General features: G+C 38.2%; 3 protein-coding genes across 14 annotated transcripts; all 3 read left to right on the top strand.

Annotated features, from left to right (window-relative positions):
- Nucleotides 1-5,172: 5,172 nt before the first annotated feature.
- On the top strand, nt 5,173-8,377 carry LOC112287254 (uncharacterized). 9 transcript variants are annotated; one of them, XM_024530086.3, is made up of 6 exons: nt 5,173-5,476; nt 5,775-5,851; nt 5,996-6,332; nt 6,628-7,191; nt 7,756-7,889; nt 8,043-8,377. In XM_024530086.3, exons 3-6 carry the CDS (start codon nt 6,113-6,115, stop codon nt 8,163-8,165), a joined length of 1,041 nt encoding a protein of 346 aa, XP_024385854.1. In that variant the 5' UTR covers nt 5,173-5,476; nt 5,775-5,851; nt 5,996-6,112; the 3' UTR covers nt 8,166-8,377. The 9 variants fall into 9 exon arrangements, 6 of the variants coding, with proteins under 6 accessions (XP_024385854.1, XP_024385860.1, XP_024385853.1 ...); XR_016504980.1 differs by having other exon boundaries at nt 5,177-5,476; nt 5,770-5,851; nt 7,497-7,827; XR_016504978.1 differs by having other exon boundaries at nt 5,177-5,476; nt 5,770-5,851; nt 7,497-7,889.
- A 1,652-nt stretch (nt 8,378-10,029) lies between these two features.
- LOC112287907 (protein LIKE COV 1) lies at nt 10,030-14,452 on the top strand. 4 transcript variants are annotated; one of them, XM_090253456.1, is made up of 8 exons: nt 10,030-10,109; nt 10,286-10,742; nt 12,177-12,229; nt 12,640-12,749; nt 12,935-13,102; nt 13,360-13,457; nt 13,583-13,709; nt 13,880-14,452. In XM_090253456.1, the coding sequence occupies exons 2-8, from the start codon at nt 10,605-10,607 to the stop codon at nt 13,963-13,965; spliced, it is 780 nt and encodes a 259-aa protein (XP_090109582.1). In that variant the 5' UTR covers nt 10,030-10,109; nt 10,286-10,604; the 3' UTR covers nt 13,966-14,452. The 4 variants fall into 4 exon arrangements, with proteins under 4 accessions (XP_090109582.1, XP_024387288.1, XP_024387287.1 ...); XM_024531520.3 differs by having other exon boundaries at nt 10,042-10,109; nt 10,669-10,742; XM_024531519.3 differs by lacking the exon at nt 10,030-10,109 and having other exon boundaries at nt 10,116-10,742.
- A 1,647-nt stretch (nt 14,453-16,099) lies between these two features.
- Nucleotides 16,100-20,203, top strand: LOC112287197 (protein LIKE COV 1). Its single transcript, XM_024529959.3, has 7 exons — nt 16,100-16,890; nt 17,882-17,934; nt 18,059-18,168; nt 18,381-18,548; nt 18,818-18,915; nt 19,301-19,427; nt 19,591-20,203. The coding sequence occupies exons 1-7, from the start codon at nt 16,747-16,749 to the stop codon at nt 19,674-19,676; spliced, it is 786 nt and encodes a 261-aa protein (XP_024385727.1). The 5' UTR covers nt 16,100-16,746; the 3' UTR covers nt 19,677-20,203.
- The last annotated feature ends 480 nt before the right edge of the window (nt 20,204-20,683 follow it).

The following is a 20,683-nucleotide window of genomic DNA, read 5'->3' as shown; positions in this document are numbered from 1 at the left end:
TAGAGCTTCTTCAACGTGTAAATTGTGGTTTCACCCAAGGTAGTATCAATAACTTATTCGTAGAGGGTGACAGAAGCTGATGGACCACATGGACACTCGAGTCATCGGGTGAAATAATTTGTGGATGAAATATGTTATTATTGATATACACACAATACACAGAATTCATTTGGGTAGAAGAGAATTGAAATTTTCATTGGTATAAAGAATGTGGTCTACCTTTCCTCATGAATAATATATATATGCAACCGCTGTCTACAAAATAGGCTACTCATTTTCGACGTAAAATTATAGTGTTGAAAGTGTGTTGCATTGCAGCTGATAACTTGATAAAAAAATTATTTGCAATTTGAAGAACACTAAATGGTATCTACCATGAACTAGCCGCTTAGTGTCCCCTAATGAGAGACGCAATTGATAAATTACTATCCTGAACCCATGACTGAGGTACTTGTTCCTGTGAACTCCAGTTGCTAGGAACACAGTTTATTTGAATAGGAACTGTACAATTGAATATGATGTAGTAAACCAAAATTCAGAAAAATAAGAACACCGTAGTGATGCTATATGAGTGGGCAAATACTCTAATCAACGCTAACCCCTCATTCCGCAGAAGGTTCTCTTATGAGTTCATAAGGAAGAGGAATATGCGTACAAAGATCTAGATGTTGCTTGATGTATGCAGACTATTGCAAAGTGGTGAGCTTTTGCAAATCCTCCTGCTCTCCTAATAAGTTGGTCTGCTTCATAGCCGTCGCAAGGGAAACCTGGCTGACGAGAGGCACCTTGAAGGAAGATGATGTAGTTCTACGAATGCCTGGCATTGCGGAGGAAGTCCGTCTCAGATCGTTACTTTGCTTGCTATTGCTTTCGATGTTACTAACACACGGCCTAACCATGCCCAGAGCTAAGCACGTCACCAACGCACGTCTCCGGGAAATTCTAGAGTTCACCTTGCCTGCATTCTTGCGCACTCGCATTGCAACAGGCCCGTCCTCAATGACTGAGTCCACAGCGTCGAGGATCTCGCTCGACGTGGTGGCAATTTCCTCACTTACTTTGTTAACAGCCTGAGTTACGGTACTCTCCAGGGACTGCTCCACAGTGGGGACGGCGTCCTGGACTCCAGCACGAGCCTTAGTATTCTTCACTGGCTTCCTAGACTTGGTCCTTTTAAGTCCAGCGCTCTGGAACTTGGGCTTCGCCGGAAGCGGCACCACACCGCCACTCGGCGCCTTCGGAGACGAAACCGAACCATCCGAGGCGAGCAAGCTGCTCACCGCCGGAGTACAAGACGAACTTGCTGTCAACGCCATTGCAACCGAAAGATCCAACCACGGCACCAAGAAGTAAAAGTATTATAAAAAGAAAGTCAAAATCTCAAGCTTCAAACCCCAACCTCCAGTCGATCGACACTACCCTCACAAGCAACCAACCGATCAAAGCACAGAAAACGGACCCCGTTGATGGAGCACACACACTTCCACCGAAATCGTAAACCTGCAGTGTTTCGCGAAGGAATGCGGTCGAGCACAGTTACTACACCCAGGACCAGTATTTGACTATACCCCAGACTAGATGATGACCCACGACTGGGCAGATCGACCGGCACGAAATTTGTGAGCTGGGTCTAGGCAGATGAACGGTGGAGAAATGGGGTGGGGAAAATCAGAAATGCCGAGGACAATTGGCATGAACGGGTTGGTGGGGGAAGGGCCAGCTCCTAGATGCAGGACATGTGGCCGCGATATTTTGTAAGCCAGAAGAATGCGATTGCGCACAGCCGCTGGTTTTATAGAATAATAAGACAGATATATACTGTTCATTCGCCCTCCCAGATTTGATTCTACTGCTTCTTCTTCTTCCTCTTATTCTGCTTCACTTTGCTGCTGCTGCTAATGTCACTGGTGCCCAGTCTCCTCGCCCCCACTTCGGCAAGTGCCTCAGCTCTGGCCTCGTGTGGGGCTCCAGCTCTGCGGCGGTGCATCGTGTGGTGCTCCCCAAGCCTTGTTCGCTTTGCGCGTTCCCCGTCGTTCGAGCGTGGGAGCGCGGAGCTCGGGATTCGGGACCTCGTGCGAACTGGGGGAGGGGCGGGGAGCATGGTTCTCACTATAAAGCTCATACCGCTTAATGAATGAGGATTATACATGTTGCTACTCTTGATAAATCGTGGATGAAAAGCTGGTTGCGTTGTCAGTGGTCTCGACGTGAGTTAGGATCTGTATGCTGGCATGTTGAATTTTCATATCTTTTTACACAAGTTCTCGTTTACCTATCGAAACAAAAATCAAAAATGTTGTTTGATAAATTACTTGAAGAATTGGACTTACCTATGTTGAAAAATGAAATATTAGTTTTAAAATGAGTAACTGATCCAAGCAACTGTGTAAAATAAATTGATATGGTAAAAGAATTTCTGAAAAATCAAAACTGTTGTTGATTTTGAATTTTGAATTATTTTTATGTAATAAAGAGGAGAATTGTTAACTCTACATCCCTAATTGATATCCCTACACCCTAAGTGACCTCCTCGTAGACAATTAGCTAATAATATGCTTCTTTCTTTTGCACATTATTTCCTTTCTTTGTGTTAAAAAAAGGGTGGTTATTGCAATGGAAACAATGAAAGTTTTATTTTAAAAAGCAAGTTGTGAGCTGATTTTTCAATATATATATATATATATATATATATATATATATATTTGTCTCAAGTAATATTTAATTTTTTAAAAAAAATCACTTGGTTTTCACAAAAAACTTATTTATTATTTATTCTATTTTTGGGTTAATATTAGAATAACATATTGGGCTCCTAAATATGCCCTTAGTGTAAAAGTGAGATTTTTAGTCAATTTAGGTTGTGTGGAGGTCATGTGGGATGTAGCAATATCAATTGGGGATGTAGCAATATCAATTGGAGATGTAGCATTAACAATTCTTTACAAAAAAGAATCAAAGATATGTTTGAATAAGTGTATATCTATACATATATAATATTAAATTGATAAAATATTTTTGAATGAATAAAAATAATATCTTAAAAAATAATCAAGTAAAAAATATTCAATAAGTTTTAAGAATAGATGTGCTACTTAAAACAATTCTTAAAAGCATGGTGCTACAATATTAACTTATACTTGCTTCTTTACAATTTACTAAAACCAAATATTACATCATGATTTATAAACTTATATTAAAATATATAAAAAGTAATATTATAAGATAATATATAAGATAATGTAAGTATTTTATTATCATCATACAATATATTTGCTTAAGTCTTTTAATATTTATCCAATAACTTATTTATAGATTAGCAATGTATTGGGTCACCATAATGATAGTATATTTAAAGTCTAATTGAATGTTTATAATTCTATACATTAATAAATCTATAACTTGTGTGTATATTATATCTATTAAAAATTGAAATATATAAATACTTGTAAAAAAATAATAAATGAATTTATACAACTAAAAAAGAAAAGAAAAAAAAATTGAGAAGAAGTACATTGTAAAGTAGATAGATATTACAATGAATATTACATAGTCCAAAGAAACTAAAAATTCTTGAATTAATACAGAGTACAAGAAAAGATATTGTGAGGATTGAGAATGGCTATAGTCTTATCTTCACATATATTTGATACTATAAAGATCATGTAGAAGTGTCAATATCTATAAACATATTTTTATCTACTTTTACTTATTTAAAATGAATTCTCTATTAATATAAAAACATATTAAATTAATATAATAGTGAGATAAAAATTATGTAAACACATTAAAAAAAATTAAATCAAAAAATAAATGTACATATTTTTTTATGTTGGCAAGGATATTTTACAAAATAATAATAATAATAATAATAATAATAAATATATTACTACATTTTAATTAAAGAATAAAAACATGTAACAATCTATTATTATACAAATGTATGACTTTGTCAAAGAATAAGTATGAAAGGGTTTTAAGACAAATAGAGTTATGACATGATAATTTTTTGAAAATAGTAAAAAATATATATTATTCTGAATAGTTTATAGATATGTATGGTATAAAGAAAAATTTAAAAAGAAAAAAACGACTATGATTTATATCATCTTGTTGTACCCATGTGTACTATAACATTGTTTATAATTTATTTTTTTTAATATTTTTATATCATATTTGCAACATATAAGAACTGCAACACATATTCTTTGTAATAACAAATAATTAAGCACATATTAAGAGACTTAAACCATTTGCAAAACAATTTTTATTGTTATATTTAAATATATGTATATATATATATATATATATATATATATAGAAAATACTTCTAATTTTTGAAAATTAAAATACATTTAAAAAAACTAAAGATTCCAATTTTTCTTTAGGTTCAAAAGACTATTAAGAAGAAAATTAAAGGATAAGATGTAAAAGATATAAAAAGAGAAAACAAACATAAGTTGATCATATTTTAATTGGTCTGTAAAAATCTAAATCAAGTTTAGAATTTAATTAAAAATCTAAAGAAGGGTGTGTAAATTTTAAAATTTCCTAAATATATTTCCAAATTATATTTAATATAAAAATTATAATTTTATTGCAGTTCATATATTTAAGAAAAATATACAAAAACATTTCAAAAATTAAAACCTTCTTTATCTTCCAAAATATTAATAATTAAAAAAAAAACTTGAATAAAAACTCAATTCAAAGACATTTTATTTCAAAATTTTAAATGTGTTAATTGATGTTTTGCCTATTTGAAAGAAAGTTTTTATTTTTATTTTTATTTTTTATAGTCATGTAATATTGTGTATTCTTCAATAAATTTCATCATAAAATTTTCTTTAAATTAGTTTAATTTTTTTTACCACAAGGTAGTTTAAAAGACAGCTTCTTACTTCAAAGCAAAAGTTTATCTTTGAGATACACAGAACGGAGACAAAAAGACTTGCCGCCTACTGCCGCGGACTGACGCCGACTACCGCGGTAAGGAAAAGACCCAGCGTCAGTCGCCCGCCCCCGACTTTGAACGCATGTCCACGAAATCATCCATCTACTTCGGAACGGGTCATCCAACGGGATTAGACCCCACACCTTTTACCGCGCTCTCGGAGAAGCACCGTCTGAACACACATAGTGGATTCCACTTGTCGACACGACAGAAGAGCATGCCGAAATTCGCGACCTGCGCTGTGATGACGACCTCCTCGATTTTCAGCTTGATGCGCCCTTCTTCCCTTCAACCCCATCCCATATTCGAAGAGCCCCCAATTCGTTGGTTTTGGAAGAAAATTGCGAGTATTGTTGGTAGGGTAGCTGTGTTTCTGAGTTGTCCGCTGAGGTTGATTGGTGTGGAGAGTTTTGGGTGCCAAACCGGTGGCATGCGGTGATTTTTTTGTTGTGCCGCAGGGCGACGTGCTTGAAGACAGGCGATGCGTTGTGTCTGTCGTTCGGGGGGAGCTTGATCAGGAGTAGAGTGAGTTTTTATTTATTTATTTATTTATTTTGTTGTGATTTTGCACGGCATTATAATTCTGAATGGCTGAGGGTTTGAATAGTGTGGTTTTCAGTTTTGGGTTGGGGGTGTGGGTGTTTAAGAGCTGAATCATTGTTGATTCGGTAACATTTTGCTGCACCAATACAGTGGTTGAAGCGATTTGAAGCGGAGAGAAATGTATGAAAGTGCCCTGTTTTGAGGTTTAGCATCCTTTTCCTGCGACAGATTGTTCGATCCTGACCGGTTATTTTGTTGATCTGAATTCGCCCCAGAATAGTGTGAATACTGTTTCACAAAGTTGGTGGAAAGTACCAATTGAAGATAATTCTACTTACATTTCTTTCGAGTTTGTAGGTATGCATTGCTCCACTTTTGCATTGCATTATGTCACCTCATCAAGGAAGTAGGGAGCGATGTTTTTTATTTTATTTTATATTTTAATTCAAGATAGATTATAGCTGCGGATGCTATTCGAACTAACAGTGCCAGTCATCTCAGGGTATGAGTAGTGACGGGCAACACGATTTTGCCGTTGAGAATAAGTACTTGGTGCACAAATCTTTCAACATTTGACGGGAGTGTAGAGTTCCAGTCCAATTCTGAGAAGCAAGAAGCATGGTGAAAGCCGTGCGCGTACATGCGGTCGGAGGTCGTCACCATCTCCAACTTGAAGAGGTTGAGCTGCCTCACCCTGGTTGCGATGAAGTTGAAGTCCGACATAGGGCAATTGGGTTCAATTACCCAGACATGGAAGATTGTAGAGGAGTAGGTCATCACACTAGTCATTCAATTTTCACACCAGGCCTTAGCGCTGTGGGTGTTATTACTGAACTAGGTAAGTGTGTAACTTAAAAATATTTCCTTTACACAAATTTGTCAAATAGCTTTCAAATTATCTTTGCCCTCGGCGGTTTATGGCTTCAAGAAAAAGAGGGCTTCAACCATCCTTGTTAGAGTTAAATTCCTTCGGTGAGGACACGCTTCCATGTTGCAAAGATTTTTGCAGATTTTAGCTAGATTTGTTTCTCGATATGTAGTATATGTATAGGTAGGAAAGAATGAATAACGCACTTGAATCAAACATTTGTACTGACATGAAGAAATTGTTCCTTTTCGCTTCGAGCCACCAGGTACTGGAGTGCTTAATCATCAAATAGGGCAGCGCGTGGGCTACGTAAACCCGCCCAAAAAAGGCGCCTTCAGTGAGACGAGTATATTACCAACGAACTGCCTAATTCCTCTTCCCTCGAACATCGCTGATGAGGAAGCTGCTGCTTTACTCTTCCCAGGCTTGACGGCGTGGATGACGTTGAAGAAGCTGAAGCCTCTTCGACGTGGTGATGCAGTGTTAGTTCGCAATGTGACAAGTGGACTTGGGTCTATAATCGCTCAGTGGGCGAAACACTTCCAAGCTTTTGTAATAGGGACCGTTAGTTCTGAAGATCGTGTTGAGCATGCAAAAAATAATGGGTGCCGTGAAGTTCTCGTCAATCGGGATGAGGCAAGCTCCCAGTGTGGTTTTGCTGACGAGGTGAGGGAGTTGACATCTGGAGAAGGGGTGGATGTCGCATTTGATTCGATAGGAAATAACACTTTCATGGCGTCTCTCGATTGTTTGGCTCCGAAGGGAATGCTGGTTAGCCTCGGCGCTAAAGGAGGCGATGCCCCAGTGCTCAACCTCAATTATCTTGCAGGTAATTAACTGTCTTTACCGCAGTTCACTTGGTCATCTGAACGACGTATGCGTGGATGTGGGTTGAGCTGCTTTGATTTAAGCTCCACTGCTACAATCTGATACAGTCGAAAACTCCTTGAATTGCTGGGTTGTGGAGTTTCGTGTTCACTCATTAATGGCTGGCCAAAAGCCTTCAGCGGTAGACATGGATTGAGAGAGAGAGAGAGTTATCAGTCATTTTATCGGTCTTAATTGACCACTGCAGTTGCTCGAAAAAGACGGAAAGTGTAACTGCCATTGCGTCTGCTGTTACGATGCCCCTAGATTGTATTGTCAAGGAAGAGCGGCACGAACTCCTGCTTTATCATCTGAAGGGTCTATTTTCCTACAGTCAGACACAAGAGTACCATTTACGTCCTCCAAATTTACAAAACAAAACAAGCACATCAGAATGTGCTTGTCAATGGGACATGAGGAGCAAAACAGTCATGTGTTGCAGTCGCAGGTTCAGACGTGAAACATCTTCCATTTCAATCACTCCGAAACCACGACTGAAACTGGCTGCTGCTTTCTGACCCTCCAGGAAAGACAAGTGTGGTGGTGGCATTTCCCGTCTTGGCAGATTATGTAAAGCGAAAAGTTGATCTTCTAGAAGGTGCGCAATTGCTCTTCGAACTGTACAAGGCTGGTGATCTGAAAGTTGAGATTGCTAAGAAGGTTTGTATTATTACTCCACTGCAACCCAATTGATATAACTCGTCTGTCGTTACGTTGTCTTCGTTTACCTTAAATGTATCTGTTATATATATATATATATAAAAACAAGTCCTGGTCAAATCATGAAGGATCTATCACGTCTCGGTTGTGCAGGTTGATTTGAATATGATAAGCAAAGAGCTCGATGAGATGGTGGAGGTAGAGTTTCAGGGTTCGGGTTCGTGTATCCTCATTCCTCCTATTCCTACTCCGGAGCATTACTACTCTTCGAAGTAGAGTTTGCCAGATCCAGACACTTGACGGTTTCAAAGCAGGAGGGGTAAAAGGTGGAAGATGAGTTCAACTACCGGAGCCATAAATAGAAAAAAGTGGTAGGTATGATGAAAATAAGGTGATTGCTTACCTTTATTCTTATCTGTACACTTTGGTATAACTTTGTACACTACAAAGTTGGAGGTTTTTTCTTGTAATGGAACTTGTTTTACTGAGTTGGGCAGTGAGAGTGTGGGTTTCATTACTCGTCCACAATGGGATATATGTATATGTATAAATATATATTTATATATATATATATATATATATATATATGTTTTTCTGAAGGTCTTGTGGAATGAAAGATATTCCACCTACTTCAACCCTGAGATTTGACTATTTGAGATTAAAGATAAGGCGCCGGACAGGAATAGATTTGAAGATTTAAAAAAAATAAAAAATAAAAACAAAAACAAACAAACAAGTGCTTTGGATCATGGATAACCTTGTGAGCTGTTGTTTTTAATATATATTGCAAAATGGTTAAGAGTACAAGATTCTCTTGTGATTTGTATTATCATGTGAGATTGTATGTTTTTGTTTCATTCATCTCTTTTTCATAGGTTTAAATCAGAGTTTAAAATTTTGAAATATGTTATTTTTTTATTATGAACCAAGTAAGTTTCTATGATATTTTTTAATATGTGCAATGTTAATGAAAATTAATGAAATTTGTATTGTAATATAAGCAAATGTATATGAATTAGAAACGAAAAATTTATTGCACATATTTTGCATCATTGTTGTAAGTGTATAATTCACTTTATAATTTTATAATTATAAAAAAAATCTTTAATTAAAATAGAATGGATATGTGGAGTATCTCCATGTTTTTTTCCATTTGAAATATTACTGGGATTTAAACATCAAATTCTTGATATAAAATGCTTAATCGTGCAATTATTATGCACTCATTTTTTATTTTCTAATTTTTGATTGCACAAAATCATCAATCTATTTCAGTGATAGTTTGGATTTAAAAGTATACATAAAAATTATTAATATTTTAAAATATTTTTTCTATATTTTAATTTGTTTTGAAATTGAGCATATTCAATTTATATAAATAAATTAGCAATAAAATAATATTATTAAAAGATAAATAATTGACTAGTAATTTTTTAAAATAATTACAAAAAAATAAAAATACATAATTTAATTATAAATGTTATAAAAATTATTACTGATTCAAAATTCCATACTTTTACATTGTAAAAATCTTCTGACGCAAGAGAATGATTAATTGTTAATATGGCTGTGAGACATATGATTGTACATTGTTTTACAAAGTTTTGGGCTAATCTTCAACATATGATTTTTTTAATGAATGCATCTTGTTCTCATTTTATTTTACTAATATTTTTCTTTTGTTTCGTTCTAACTATAGAATATCTGTAAATCAAATTCTCGTAGAATAGTTAATGAAATACAATTTTAAAATTCAGACTATAATTTGCTCATAAATGTTCCATATTTATATATATATATATATATATATATATATATATTTGTTCTACAACCGTTGAACTGACAGAAGACTTAAATGAAATTTAATTCAAAAATTATATTTCTATGTGCTAAATATACAATAAATATAGCACACACACAAACAAACACAAACACACACACAAACACGTTTGAGCCCACGAAGTTGCTCTGAACTCGACCATTCTAAATGGAATTCTACTCCTACTACCCGGAGCACACCACCTGATGACAAATTCCACACGGAATCGTCTGCCCGTGGAAATACCGGGTGAAACCCGTACCCGCGGGCATAGAGGGCCTCCCCCTATAAGCGGGGTCGGTCATCAGAGAGGGACGGAGCGAGCTCCTCCGGCCATCGCGGATGCGGGAAAGCGCTGCATCGCTTAATGGCATATCGCCGGATTTCGCCCTTTCCTGCCGGTATGTCGAGATTGTTTGTTTCGTTTGAGTATCAGCGACCTCAATCTCGCGTTTTCAGTTCATACCCACCTCGTCAAATTTTCGGATTCTTCTTCTCCCACTTGTTGTTGTTGCTGTTGTGGGTCGGGGTTTGGAACTTCGGTGTTTCGCCTGCTTAGGGTTTGGTGAATTGGCAGGAAAATTCGTGTTAAAGGGAATTGATTGGGTAGTGGACTACTACTACTACTGCGCCGAAGCGTGTGTGGGGAGGTCACAGGAATGGAGACAGATTTTGGTGGGGCTTTCTGGAAAGTATGACTTAAGCGAGTGGCTGTGCGGGGTTGATGTGTGTGGAATGCGTGGAAGGGGGGGCGAGAGAGTTCATGAGAGGACTAGGTTGTTGTGTGTGGAGGAGAGAGGTGAGCGTGAGAGTTTAGCGTGGGTCAATTGCTGGAGTGGAGTGTTGGGGTGAGCTTTGTGCAGCTCCGCGCGATTGGGAGGGTTTTTGCTGTGAGCATGGGTGATGATAAAGCTTCGCCGTCGCGGCAGGCAGGAAGTGACAGAGAATTGCTCATGGCAGGGCATGGCGATGACATAGAGGATCCCCCGAAGACTGGCCAGCCTTCTCCTTCTGCGTACCATTCAGGCCGGGAGGTGCGTTGAGTTTTCGTTTGTGTTTTTCTTCCTTTTCTTTCATTTTAAGTCTGCTCTACCAACGACCGTGCATTTTTATTTTGGCTTGGAACAGAGGCTGTGTTGTTGAAGGTGTGGTTGAATGATGAGGGTGGCGTGAGCCGCGATGCTCTATCTCTCCCTCTTGCCTCTGCTCCTCTCTCCCTCTTCGTCGTATATATATATATATATATATATTCATAATTTAAAGTTTGGAATTTTAAAAAATGAAATTAATATACAATTGACACAATCATCTCCATCCCTCTATTTTTCCTTGAGAAAATTAACGCTCTACCTACCTTGACGGATTTTATCTGTCCCGTCTCCTCGTTAGTTGGCTGCGTTACATTCAGGCTTTTGTGGTTTATCGTTTTCCATAGTTCTAGGTGCCAGTCTTTCTCGTCTGAAAGCTCATGTGTTAGGTCTCAGCTGAGATAACGGTTATCAAGAGTGTGAGTACATCGAATGTACTCTTGTGGATCAGTTTGACAGCGTGTAATCGTCTACAAATGGCTGTTGAACTGGTTCTACTGGCTTTTAATATTCTAGTTTGTTCCATGCCAGAAGATTTTACACGATGATGTTTATGAAAGTATTTTTCTTGCGCAAATTTTTCTGGTGCAAATTTTGAAAATTTCTACGATGATAACTATCTAGTATCTTTGCCTGTATATTACTCATCAGAGTGTGAGAGTTGTCGAAGAGTTGAAGTACAATAACTGCTTATGATTCGAGTAACAATGGCTTCTGCCGATGCTGGCGATAGTTGTAATGGTTGCAAAACTGTTCGTATAATATTTGCAACGCCAGTTCTGTTGGCATCGTCTTCTTTCTCTATGCACTATTCACCTTAAGAAAATATTACTTTGTGTGTCAGTGCGAAGATTGTTGGGCTACCAAGTTTGAAGTTGCAGGATAGAAAATATGCAGCCACGGTAGAATGAGCAAACTCAGTGAAGCATATGAAGGAACAGCGTGTACAACAACAAACGACTTGGTTTGACTTCAGGGTCTTCGTTGTTAGTTATCTTACTCGCTGCAAGAGGGAAGGCCGAGGCAACTGTATGCAGTGGCGTTCTGTCTGGTTAGCGATAGGCTTACATTTTGGATCAACAGGACCAGTACTCTTTCGCACTGAATATGTGTTGGTCTGCAGTGATATTCTTATCTGGGATATAGTCCAGGTCCATGCTGTGCTCCATTGCCTCGGATGTTCTCTCTGTTTCTATTTGTTTTTGGCCACAGCTGCACTCCATAAATTCTTAAGTCAAGTATGAGTAGCTTGTTTTAGTGAAACGATTTGATTAGGCTGTTATCAAACATGTTCTCGTCAAACATGTTTGTATATGGATACGTGACACCAGGAGCTGATTTCAGTCGTTGTTCTTTCTTTTTTTTGTTTTGTTGTGATAGGCTTTCTATGGATTTCTTTCAAGTTGGGCATCGAAAAAGTTCATGAGCGGCTGGTAAGTTTCCTAGAACTATTTTTTGTTTTATGTTTTACTGCTCCGATATTGCTTTTGTTCGTTTTCTGATGCAGTTTGAGGTCTATTATTAGGTTGAGAATTTATGGTGCATATCACTGCATGTTAGTCACAGTCGGTTCTGATGGTCGTGTTTAGAAGATTTGGGTACGTTATGGAAAGGTTGCCCGGTGTCTTGTGTTACGTGGTTGTCTGATAGTGTTTCTGGAGGAGTTGAAATTTGATTGCCAACAAACTTCGTCTTTATTGATGAATGTTCAGAAGCTTTACTCAATTTAACCCTAGCAGATAGATAAAATGGTCATTTGAAACATGGTTAAGATTTTTCAGTTTTAGCATTTGTCGAACCAGCTAAGCTTCTCCTCACCGGTTCCTCTGGTGGATTGAAACAGTGTTATCTTGTTGCCAATCGCGGTCACATTCTATATTACGTGGTGGTTCATCAAATTCTTTGACAGCTTCTTTTCTCCAGTTTATGACTATCTCGGCATTCATGTGTTTGGTAAGCTGTTATTTAACGATGGCGTGGCCTGTGTTTTGTCTGTGTATCGCTACTTCTCGATTTTTTGGTTCGTTGATGTATCGCTCGTACATGGTTTAGATGGGTGTGGTTGCAAGCCAGATTTATATCTTCGTGTGCGAAGTGCATGTTGTTATGAATGCTGACGAACATAGGTTTTGTTCCAGGGCTTGGATTTGTGACATCATTTGTGTTCATATTTCTTGTGGGAGTATTTGGAGCATCGTGGATCGGATCATCTGTGATAACGGTGGGCGAATGGTTTATTAAACGCATGCCTCTTGTGAAGCAAGTTTATTCTGCCTCGAAGCAGATCAGTGCTGCAATCTCTCCAGGTATAGCTCCTTCATTGTTCTGGAATCTTAGTGATGGTAGATTTCAGCAACGTTGGTGTTGCAAACTCATGTAGATGGTTCCACAAGTTGAAACGACTTCAAATTTGTGGAATGGTTGGCGAATCTTGTCCAGAGCATTGTTCCAGGCATGTTATATTTTAAGTTGCTCTAAATTACCAGTACGGATTCGTTCTTATTTAGTGATACCTCATTCATGCTTTAGTGCTAAGTGTGTGATGTCATTGATATTTGAGCAGATCAAAATACCCAAGCATTCAAAGAGGTTGCTATCATTCGGCACCCTCGAGTTGGGGAGTACGCCTTTGGGTTTATTACTTCCACCCTTGTTCTTCAGGTGAGGAGCCCTCTGTACCATAAACCTTTTTTTATTTGTATTTCTCCTTGTATCTAATTGCATTAGTCTTGCTGAAGCCTATGTTATCTTGTCGTGACTGACTCACACTTGTGGTGACGAATCAGAACGAATCAGGAGATGAGGAGCTGTGCAGCATATTTGTACCTACCAATCACCTTTACATCGGCGACATTTTCCTAGTGAATTCGAAGGATGTGATCCGACCGAGCTTGTCCGTGCGAGAGGGCATTGGTATGTTTCAATCTCCTTTGTTTGCTTGCTTAATCTTGCGCCGTGTTTGTGTTATATGGGTTGATATTGACACATGATTACTCAATCTTACCTGGTCTTTATTAGTTGTTAATATCTTGGTAGTCAGTTGTGGCAGCGGGTTCCTGAGTAACTGTTTTTGTTATTCACAGAGATTGTGGTTTCGGGTGGAATGTCGATGCCACAAGTGATCACACCGATATCATCTCCAGCAAACCGTATTATTGTGTCGAGATGAAGAACTTGTGTGCTGATTTCGTAGGTAGAATGTGGAGCTCGTTTAATGCCCCATGGTTTAGCATTGCAAGGGTTTTACAGATGGTCGGAATCGACCATTCTAAGAAAAGCAGTTTGAGGGAATGTAGATCATTTATGTTTGCGGATCTTGGTGGGGCTTACTTGATGAAATCACCTCCTCATCTTTTTGTACACAAGACACGTTGCTATCGGTACGTGGACTAGTCATCATCGGAAAAGGGCTAGAGCATATTCTTCAGTGTCAGAATCTTGAACAGTCAAAGAAAGAGAGACTTATGTGTCAACTTCACAGTTGCAGGTTCTATTTCCAACTCAGAAAGTAGCACGTCGTGCTGACATGTATCCATTGCTTGATGCTTTATAAGCAGTACAGACTTTTTCTTAGAATCCAAAGAAGTTTGTAACCGTCTTACTGGGTTTTCTTGTAAACAGTAAAAAAATAAAAATTAAAAAAAATTAAAAAGCAACTTGGACCTGGAGACTTCTCTCTATTGATGTACTGTTCTTACTTCGCACAACGTATGGGTGTGATTGATTTCGAATCACCAGCAGTCCTCATTTTGTGTGTGTATTTGGAATCCAGTTAGCTGTCTTGGTTTGTGACAGCACCTGTAAGAGTTTGGTAACATGATAAAATTTGGGGCAGCAGGAACTTGTGAAAGAGAACGAGAGAAGCTGAGAGATCTACATCTTTTCCGAAAACAAGTCAGCCAAGACACTATTGAATGACATTAAATCCAAAACCTATCAACTGCTGATTGAAAATTCGTTTTCCACTTTGAAACTCTATGTCCTTAAAGCTCCCAGGGGTTCTAGAAGTCCACCAAGGCATGGACTCTACAAGACAATAGTACAAGCCTTTTCAGATGTGTTGTATTTGGTGAAGAAAATTTTCTTTTTGGAAGACTTGACTTTTTGACAAAGTATATTTTGGACAGCCTAAATCAAATTAGTATTTTTCTTTTAAATATAATTTTTTCAATTAATATTTCAATTTAATAATTATGGCACATTTAAAGATTTAAAAGTATAAATAAATACATGAACAAACTTTGGTTGTTTTTTGTATCAAAATTTAACTTAAATTATTGAATTCTTGTTATAGCTATCTCTTCAATGTATGCTTATTGTACATTCTAGAAGACAACGCTATTCATGTTATTTTCAAAGCATAAACGACCTGGCTTTTCAAATATTTGTAAAATCATAAATTCTAGGAAACAACACTATTCATCCCATATAGGAAAATCTATAACTTTAACATTTAAAACACAACTCAAAAAAAAAAATATATATATATATATATATATGTGTGTGTGTGTGTGTGTGTGGATATGTATTTTTAACAAAATTATTCTTTAATTTGTAAAGATCCAAACTGGATTTAGACAAGTAAAGAATATACTTAAATAACTTTGATTATTTACGAATACATTTATCATGCACTATTTTTGCAAAAATCCCTTAAAATACTCTAAGATGAGTCATATCGCCTTAGCATACTCATATTCTATTTTAATAATGAATGAGAAATACTTTTAATAATGAAGCTAAGATTGATATAAAAAAAACATAAAGCAAATATAAATTCTAACATTATGAAAAGTAGAAAACATAAATTCATTGCACTAACAATCACTTGTAAACAGTAATAGTTTAAGAATTTTCTTGCTCAATGGGTTTTTGTCTTGATTTAATGCATGATTAATTATTATAAAGTATAATTCTACAACAAATTAGAAATACTTTGAAAAAACAAAGTTAAATATATCACAATGGTATGACTTTTAAATGGTGAACATTTTTTATAAATGTATTCTAATATTCAACAATAAAAAAGAATGACTAAAATGATCTTGACACCATTCTCTCGCTCTCTCTTTCTTCGTTTATATCTACATTTTGTTCAATAAAATCTTCAATAAAAGGAGATTACGAGACCCATCCAACTAAAGAGCTCATTCCCGGGCCAGAAAAGGCGGGAAATGACTCCACTAAGTTCAAGATTCTCCGCGGCACAATTTGGCCCAAACAGGTGTTCGTGCCTTATTTCCGTCCCGCGCGGAATTCCGCCTTCCTGGTGGTCTGAAACACCCCACGCCACGACGGATTTCACTCAGAACAGGCCCTGCTCGCAATCCTCGGGCAGGGCCAGGAGCAGGTGAGAAACAATTTCGAACGAAAGAGTCGTTGGCCAATCTTGTTGCGAGATGGCTGCGGAAGTACACTCACTCGCTTGCTCACTTACTTACACACGACGACGACGACGATGAAGGTGGGCTATGGTGGCCTTGAATGATCACTCACTCACTCACTTACTCATTCCATAATCAGCTTCACCATGGCATTGAAGAAGGCTCACTCATAGCCAGCCCTACACTCCCCTTCGGTTACCTACACTGGCGCTGCGTTCTGAACTCTACACATTCATCGGTTGATGCTTCGGATCGCGGTCGAGCTCTGTTTTTTTCTGTTTTCTTTTTTTGCTCCTTAGGGTTTGCGAGTTGCAGGAAGCTTGTTACAGGTGTTGTGAGTTGATGATCGAGGGGAAGCGTATGAGGACGGGTTTTGGTGAAAGTTAGTGGAGACCATGACGACTGCGTTGGCGGTGTTGTGGAGTTGTGAGAAGTGGGCTGGAGCACAGGAAGCAGGGGAGTGGATTATGTATGGGGAGGCGAGGGTGAGGATGGAGTAGGGGAGTTACTTATAGCAGACCGGACTGAGTTCAGCGTACGTCGACACGATAGGGAAGGTCGTTGTTATGACCATGGGCGAGGAGAAAGCTTCGCCGTCGCGGTCGGGAGGGGTTGACAGGGAGATGCTCATGGCCGGACATTGTAATGACATGGAGGATCCTCCGAAGACTAGTCAGTCTTCACCTTCCGCTTATCATTCAGGCAGAGAGGTGCGTTGAGCTTTTATTAACTTTTTTCGTGTTGGGTAAGGTCGGGGTGGTTGATTACAGGAGCTTCTTCTGCAGTGATCATTTTTAATATTTAAAATAACTAAGTAGATAATTGCCTCGATCATCTCTCTCTCCGTATTTCGGTTCACCGGTAAGGTTTGTTCTCTCTGCTCTGTTGATTCTTACTGTCCTGTCTCCATATTAGTTGTAATCTTGTATGGTTTGCGTTTTTCTTGTCATTTCCAGTGTTGGTGTGTCGCGTCTGACAGCTGATGGCTCAGAGCACAGCTGAAGTAATACTTATCAATTTTGAGTAGAAGATTGGTTGCATCATTGTGGCTGAGTTATGCAGCACCTACTCGTCGATGAAGGCATTTCGAGCCGGTTCTTCTAGATTGTGATGTTATCCTGTGAGGTGTAGGAGAGTATTTCATGTGCATTGTGTCACGGTGTTTCTGTGTTTATTTGCGAGAAAGTGCATTTGCGCAGATTTTCAATCTAGTTGTATAGGTTATTCCAAGTCATTCGCTTACTCGGTAGCAATGTGTGATTTTCTGTTGTCAAAATGTGTGGGAGTAGTGGAAGATCAAAATTGCAGTTGTTACTGGTAGTTTCACTCTTGACTAGGGAGCGTGCTTGTCGTGCAACTCTCACTGGAATCTGTCGCTTCTGAAAACAATGTAAATGATTGCAATTTGCTAACATTGATAGAGATGTCGACCATGTTCTTTTCGTGTGTAACGTCTGGCCATGAGCATCTCCTTGTCAACGTATAGAAAGGTCACCTTAGAAATTTGTTACAGAGCTTGATTTTAGGACTTTCTTTGTCCTGTTGCCCTGTGTTCTGCAGAAGGGTAGGGCAAGGCGGAAGCATTTTAAATTTGGAAATGCCTTTATTGTTCCTTGAAGTTTCTCATACACGCTATGTTTGTGCATTGTGGCTTTGTAGGAAAAAAATGATAATGACCGGACGCTTTGTTTGTTGTAACAGGCCTTTTATGGTTTTCTTTCAAGCTGGGCATCGAAAAAGTTCATGAGCGGCTGGTAAACTGTTTTTTCCTTTTTTTTCTTCTTTCTTTTTCTCCAATGTGGTCAATGTTATTCTCTTTTTAGTGGTTTATGGTCCATCAAAGCTTCTTCTCATCGGTTTCTCTGGTGCATGGAACAGTGTGATTTTGTCGCCGATTACGGTGACATTCTATACTACGTGGTGGTTTATCTTGTTCTTCGATAGCTTCTTTTCTCCAGTTTATGACTATCTTGGCATGCATGTGTTTGGTAAGCTATCATCAGAGTCTGCTGTTTAATTTGATTCTGGAGGGTTCATCATGTACCTCATTTTCTTCCTGCAATTAGAATTGATAGCTTCAGAATTGTTACAACGGTTTGCAATGGATTTACTCGCAGTTAAGTGGGACCAGACCTTTGTGGCGCTTTCTATGTGAAGTGTCTGTTTTGACAAAATCTGATGAACATGAGCTTTGTCGCAGGACTTGGATTTGTGACGTCCTTTGTATTTATATTTTTGGTGGGAGTATTTGGAGCATCGTGGATTGGATCATCCGTGATAATGGTGGGCGAATGGTTCATCAAGCGAATGCCTCTTGTGAAGCATATTTATTCGGCCTCGAAGCAGATCAGTGCTGCTATCTCTCCTGGTACAGTTTCTTCCAGCATCGTTAACTTCATGTTAGTCATAGTTGTGTTGTCCTAATTTGTTGATTCGCTGATCACTGTAGAACTGGTAAAAAAGATCCCAGGAGCCTGGATTTTGATGCTGCACTGGTTTCGCTTTATGTTTGTGTTTGAAAGGCTTTGCAACTCCTGCAATCGTAATGATGTAAGCAGCTTGGAAGATAATTGAAGTCATAATTCAAAGAACACATGTTTGAACCTGAGGCATTTGCCACTTGTGTTGTTTGAGCAGATCAACATACACAAGCATTCAAAGAAGTTGCTATCATTCCTCATCCTAGAGTTGGAGAGTACGCATTTGGGTTTATTACATCCACTCTTATTCTTCAGGTGAGAACCCTTGGCATCATGCACATCTCTTTACTCGCACGCCTCAGGGAGTTATATCTGATCCATCGATATACATCCACGCTGTAAGGTCAACACTCTTTTTGCTGAGTCACTTGAGTTCTTAAGGTTTATGTCTAGACGAACTTCTGTACCGTGATACTATGAGTTTCTGTACCTCAACTGATTGACTCGGAGCGTTAACTTGTTTGAACTGGGAGCTCGTTGTTGACTCTAGAGGCGATCCAAGGATCAGCTTAAGATACTGATAGGTCAGGTCAACACTATCCTAATCAGTGTCTCAGAGTCTTGTTAAAGCCTAACCTCGCTCTTACGCAGATCGTTCAGGATTAGACCTGGCTAACTCTACTTAATTGTGACAAATTAGAACGATTCAGGAGATGAGGAACTTTGCAGCATATATGTACCTACCAATCACCTTTACATCGGCGACATTTTTCTTGTGAGTTCGAAGGATGTGATCCGACCAAGCTTGTCTGTGCGGGAGGGAATCGGTAAGATTTAGTCTGCTGCACTTGCTTGTTTAGGATTTACTCTATTTGTGTTACATATGAGTCGGTAACTGCAAATCATTACTTTACCCTGTGTATTCTTCAGTATGTGCACAGTATGTTGAGGTGTTCTGCAGGCTTCTGAATGACTGTTTGATATTTACAGAGATAGTGGTGTCAGGAGGAATGTCGATGCCTCAAGTAATCACGCCGATTTCATCTCCAACAAATCGAATTATCGTATCAAGGTGAAGTGCTAGCATGTCCACTTCCTGGGTGGAGTGTGTAGCTCCTGAAACGCTCTGTGGCTCACAAGCGAAAGCTCTCAACCTACGGTTAGAATTGTCATTTTAAGAAAAGCAAGATGAGAGGTAGGATGGGCATTCCCTGCTTTTCCAATTTTTATTTTTTTATTATTGGATTTTCGGATATTTGGGGGTTCGCTTGATCAAGCTATCTTATATTTTTGCATACAAGACGCATCTCTATTAGTAGGTGGTGTTCGCCCGTATACAGTAGTGCTACAATCTAACTAGCTCGATGGAGCAACCTGGGTATGTTTCAATTTCACCTTTGTAGGCTCTTTCTTCAGGTGTACAAGCAGCACTTTGTGTCACATCTATCCCTTGGTTTGCACTTATGGCCAGGGGTTTTCCTTGAACAATTTCAACAGTCTGTAAATGTTGGAGCAGGGATCGTGAAGCACTACTACCGGAATTTGCTATGCAAAAACCTGCTGTTAAATAATCAGTTTGATTGAGAACTTTCTCTTTTCTTCAGTTTGGTTATCCTTTTATACATTTTCAGTTTGCATATTTCAATTTCTTAATTTTGATGGGATGAGCACATGATGAACAGAAAGCCGTGAACACACAAATTGAAAGTTTGCGAACAATGTTCATTACCTAGTGATGGTCATGAATTTCCCGTACTTCCAAAACTTGTCGTACTTCTTACTTTACTCGACTTGAAACAGAATGTTAACATCAAAAGAGCGCGATGTACATTGTCATGTTGTGTGTAATGGAATGGGGGGGGAATCGTACAGGAATACTTTATTCAAAATCAGTGTTATTGTTCCATATTTCAACAGTCATTTCGAAAGCTTTTCAAAATGTAATTACACTTACAGGTTTATTTATTTAGTTATTAATTTTTAAATCCGCACACTCACGGCTTCAGTTAATGTTAATTGCTTGTTTTAATAGGTTTTTTTTACGGTGAACTGTGTACACCAAATTCATAATGATATTCTGGCA

The sequence above is a fragment of the Physcomitrium patens genome, chromosome 10 (genome assembly GCF_059467195.1).
Source record: "Physcomitrium patens ecotype Gransden chromosome 10, ASM5946719v1, whole genome shotgun sequence".
In the NCBI taxonomy this organism is placed as follows: Eukaryota; Viridiplantae; Streptophyta; class Bryopsida; order Funariales; family Funariaceae; genus Physcomitrium; species Physcomitrium patens.
The sequence above is the reverse complement of the archived record's forward strand: the minus strand, read 5'-3'. Positions and strand labels throughout refer to the sequence as shown.

What these genes read in the sequence shown, in the direction of transcription:
- LOC112287197 (XM_024529959.3), top strand. Translation starts at nt 16,747, where the DNA reads ATGACCATGGGCGAGGAGAAAGCTTCGCCGTCGCGGTCGGGAGGGGTT. An exon ending in AAAAAGTTCATGAGCGGCTG is followed by an intron (nt 17,935 to 18,058) that starts GTAAACTGTTTT and finishes TGCATGGAACAG; the next exon opens with TGTGATTTTGTCGCCGATTA. An exon ending in TCTTGGCATGCATGTGTTTG is followed by an intron (nt 18,169 to 18,380) that starts GTAAGCTATCAT and finishes GCTTTGTCGCAG; the next exon opens with GACTTGGATTTGTGACGTCC.
- LOC112287907 (XM_073536495.2), top strand. Translation starts at nt 11,726, where the DNA reads ATGAAGGAACAGCGTGTACAACAACAAACGACTTGGTTTGACTTCAGG. An exon ending in TTATCTGGGATATAGTCCAG is followed by an intron (nt 11,948 to 12,176) that starts GTCCATGCTGTG and finishes TTGTTGTGATAG; the next exon opens with GCTTTCTATGGATTTCTTTC. An exon ending in GTCCGTGCGAGAGGGCATTG is followed by an intron (nt 13,710 to 13,879) that starts GTATGTTTCAAT and finishes TGTTATTCACAG; the next exon opens with AGATTGTGGTTTCGGGTGGA.
- LOC112287254 (XM_024530086.3), top strand. Translation starts at nt 6,113, where the DNA reads ATGGTGAAAGCCGTGCGCGTACATGCGGTCGGAGGTCGTCACCATCTC. An exon ending in GGGTGTTATTACTGAACTAG is followed by an intron (nt 6,333 to 6,627) that starts GTAAGTGTGTAA and finishes TCGAGCCACCAG; the next exon opens with GTACTGGAGTGCTTAATCAT. An exon ending in AAGTTGAGATTGCTAAGAAG is followed by an intron (nt 7,890 to 8,042) that starts GTTTGTATTATT and finishes TCGGTTGTGCAG; the next exon opens with GTTGATTTGAATATGATAAG.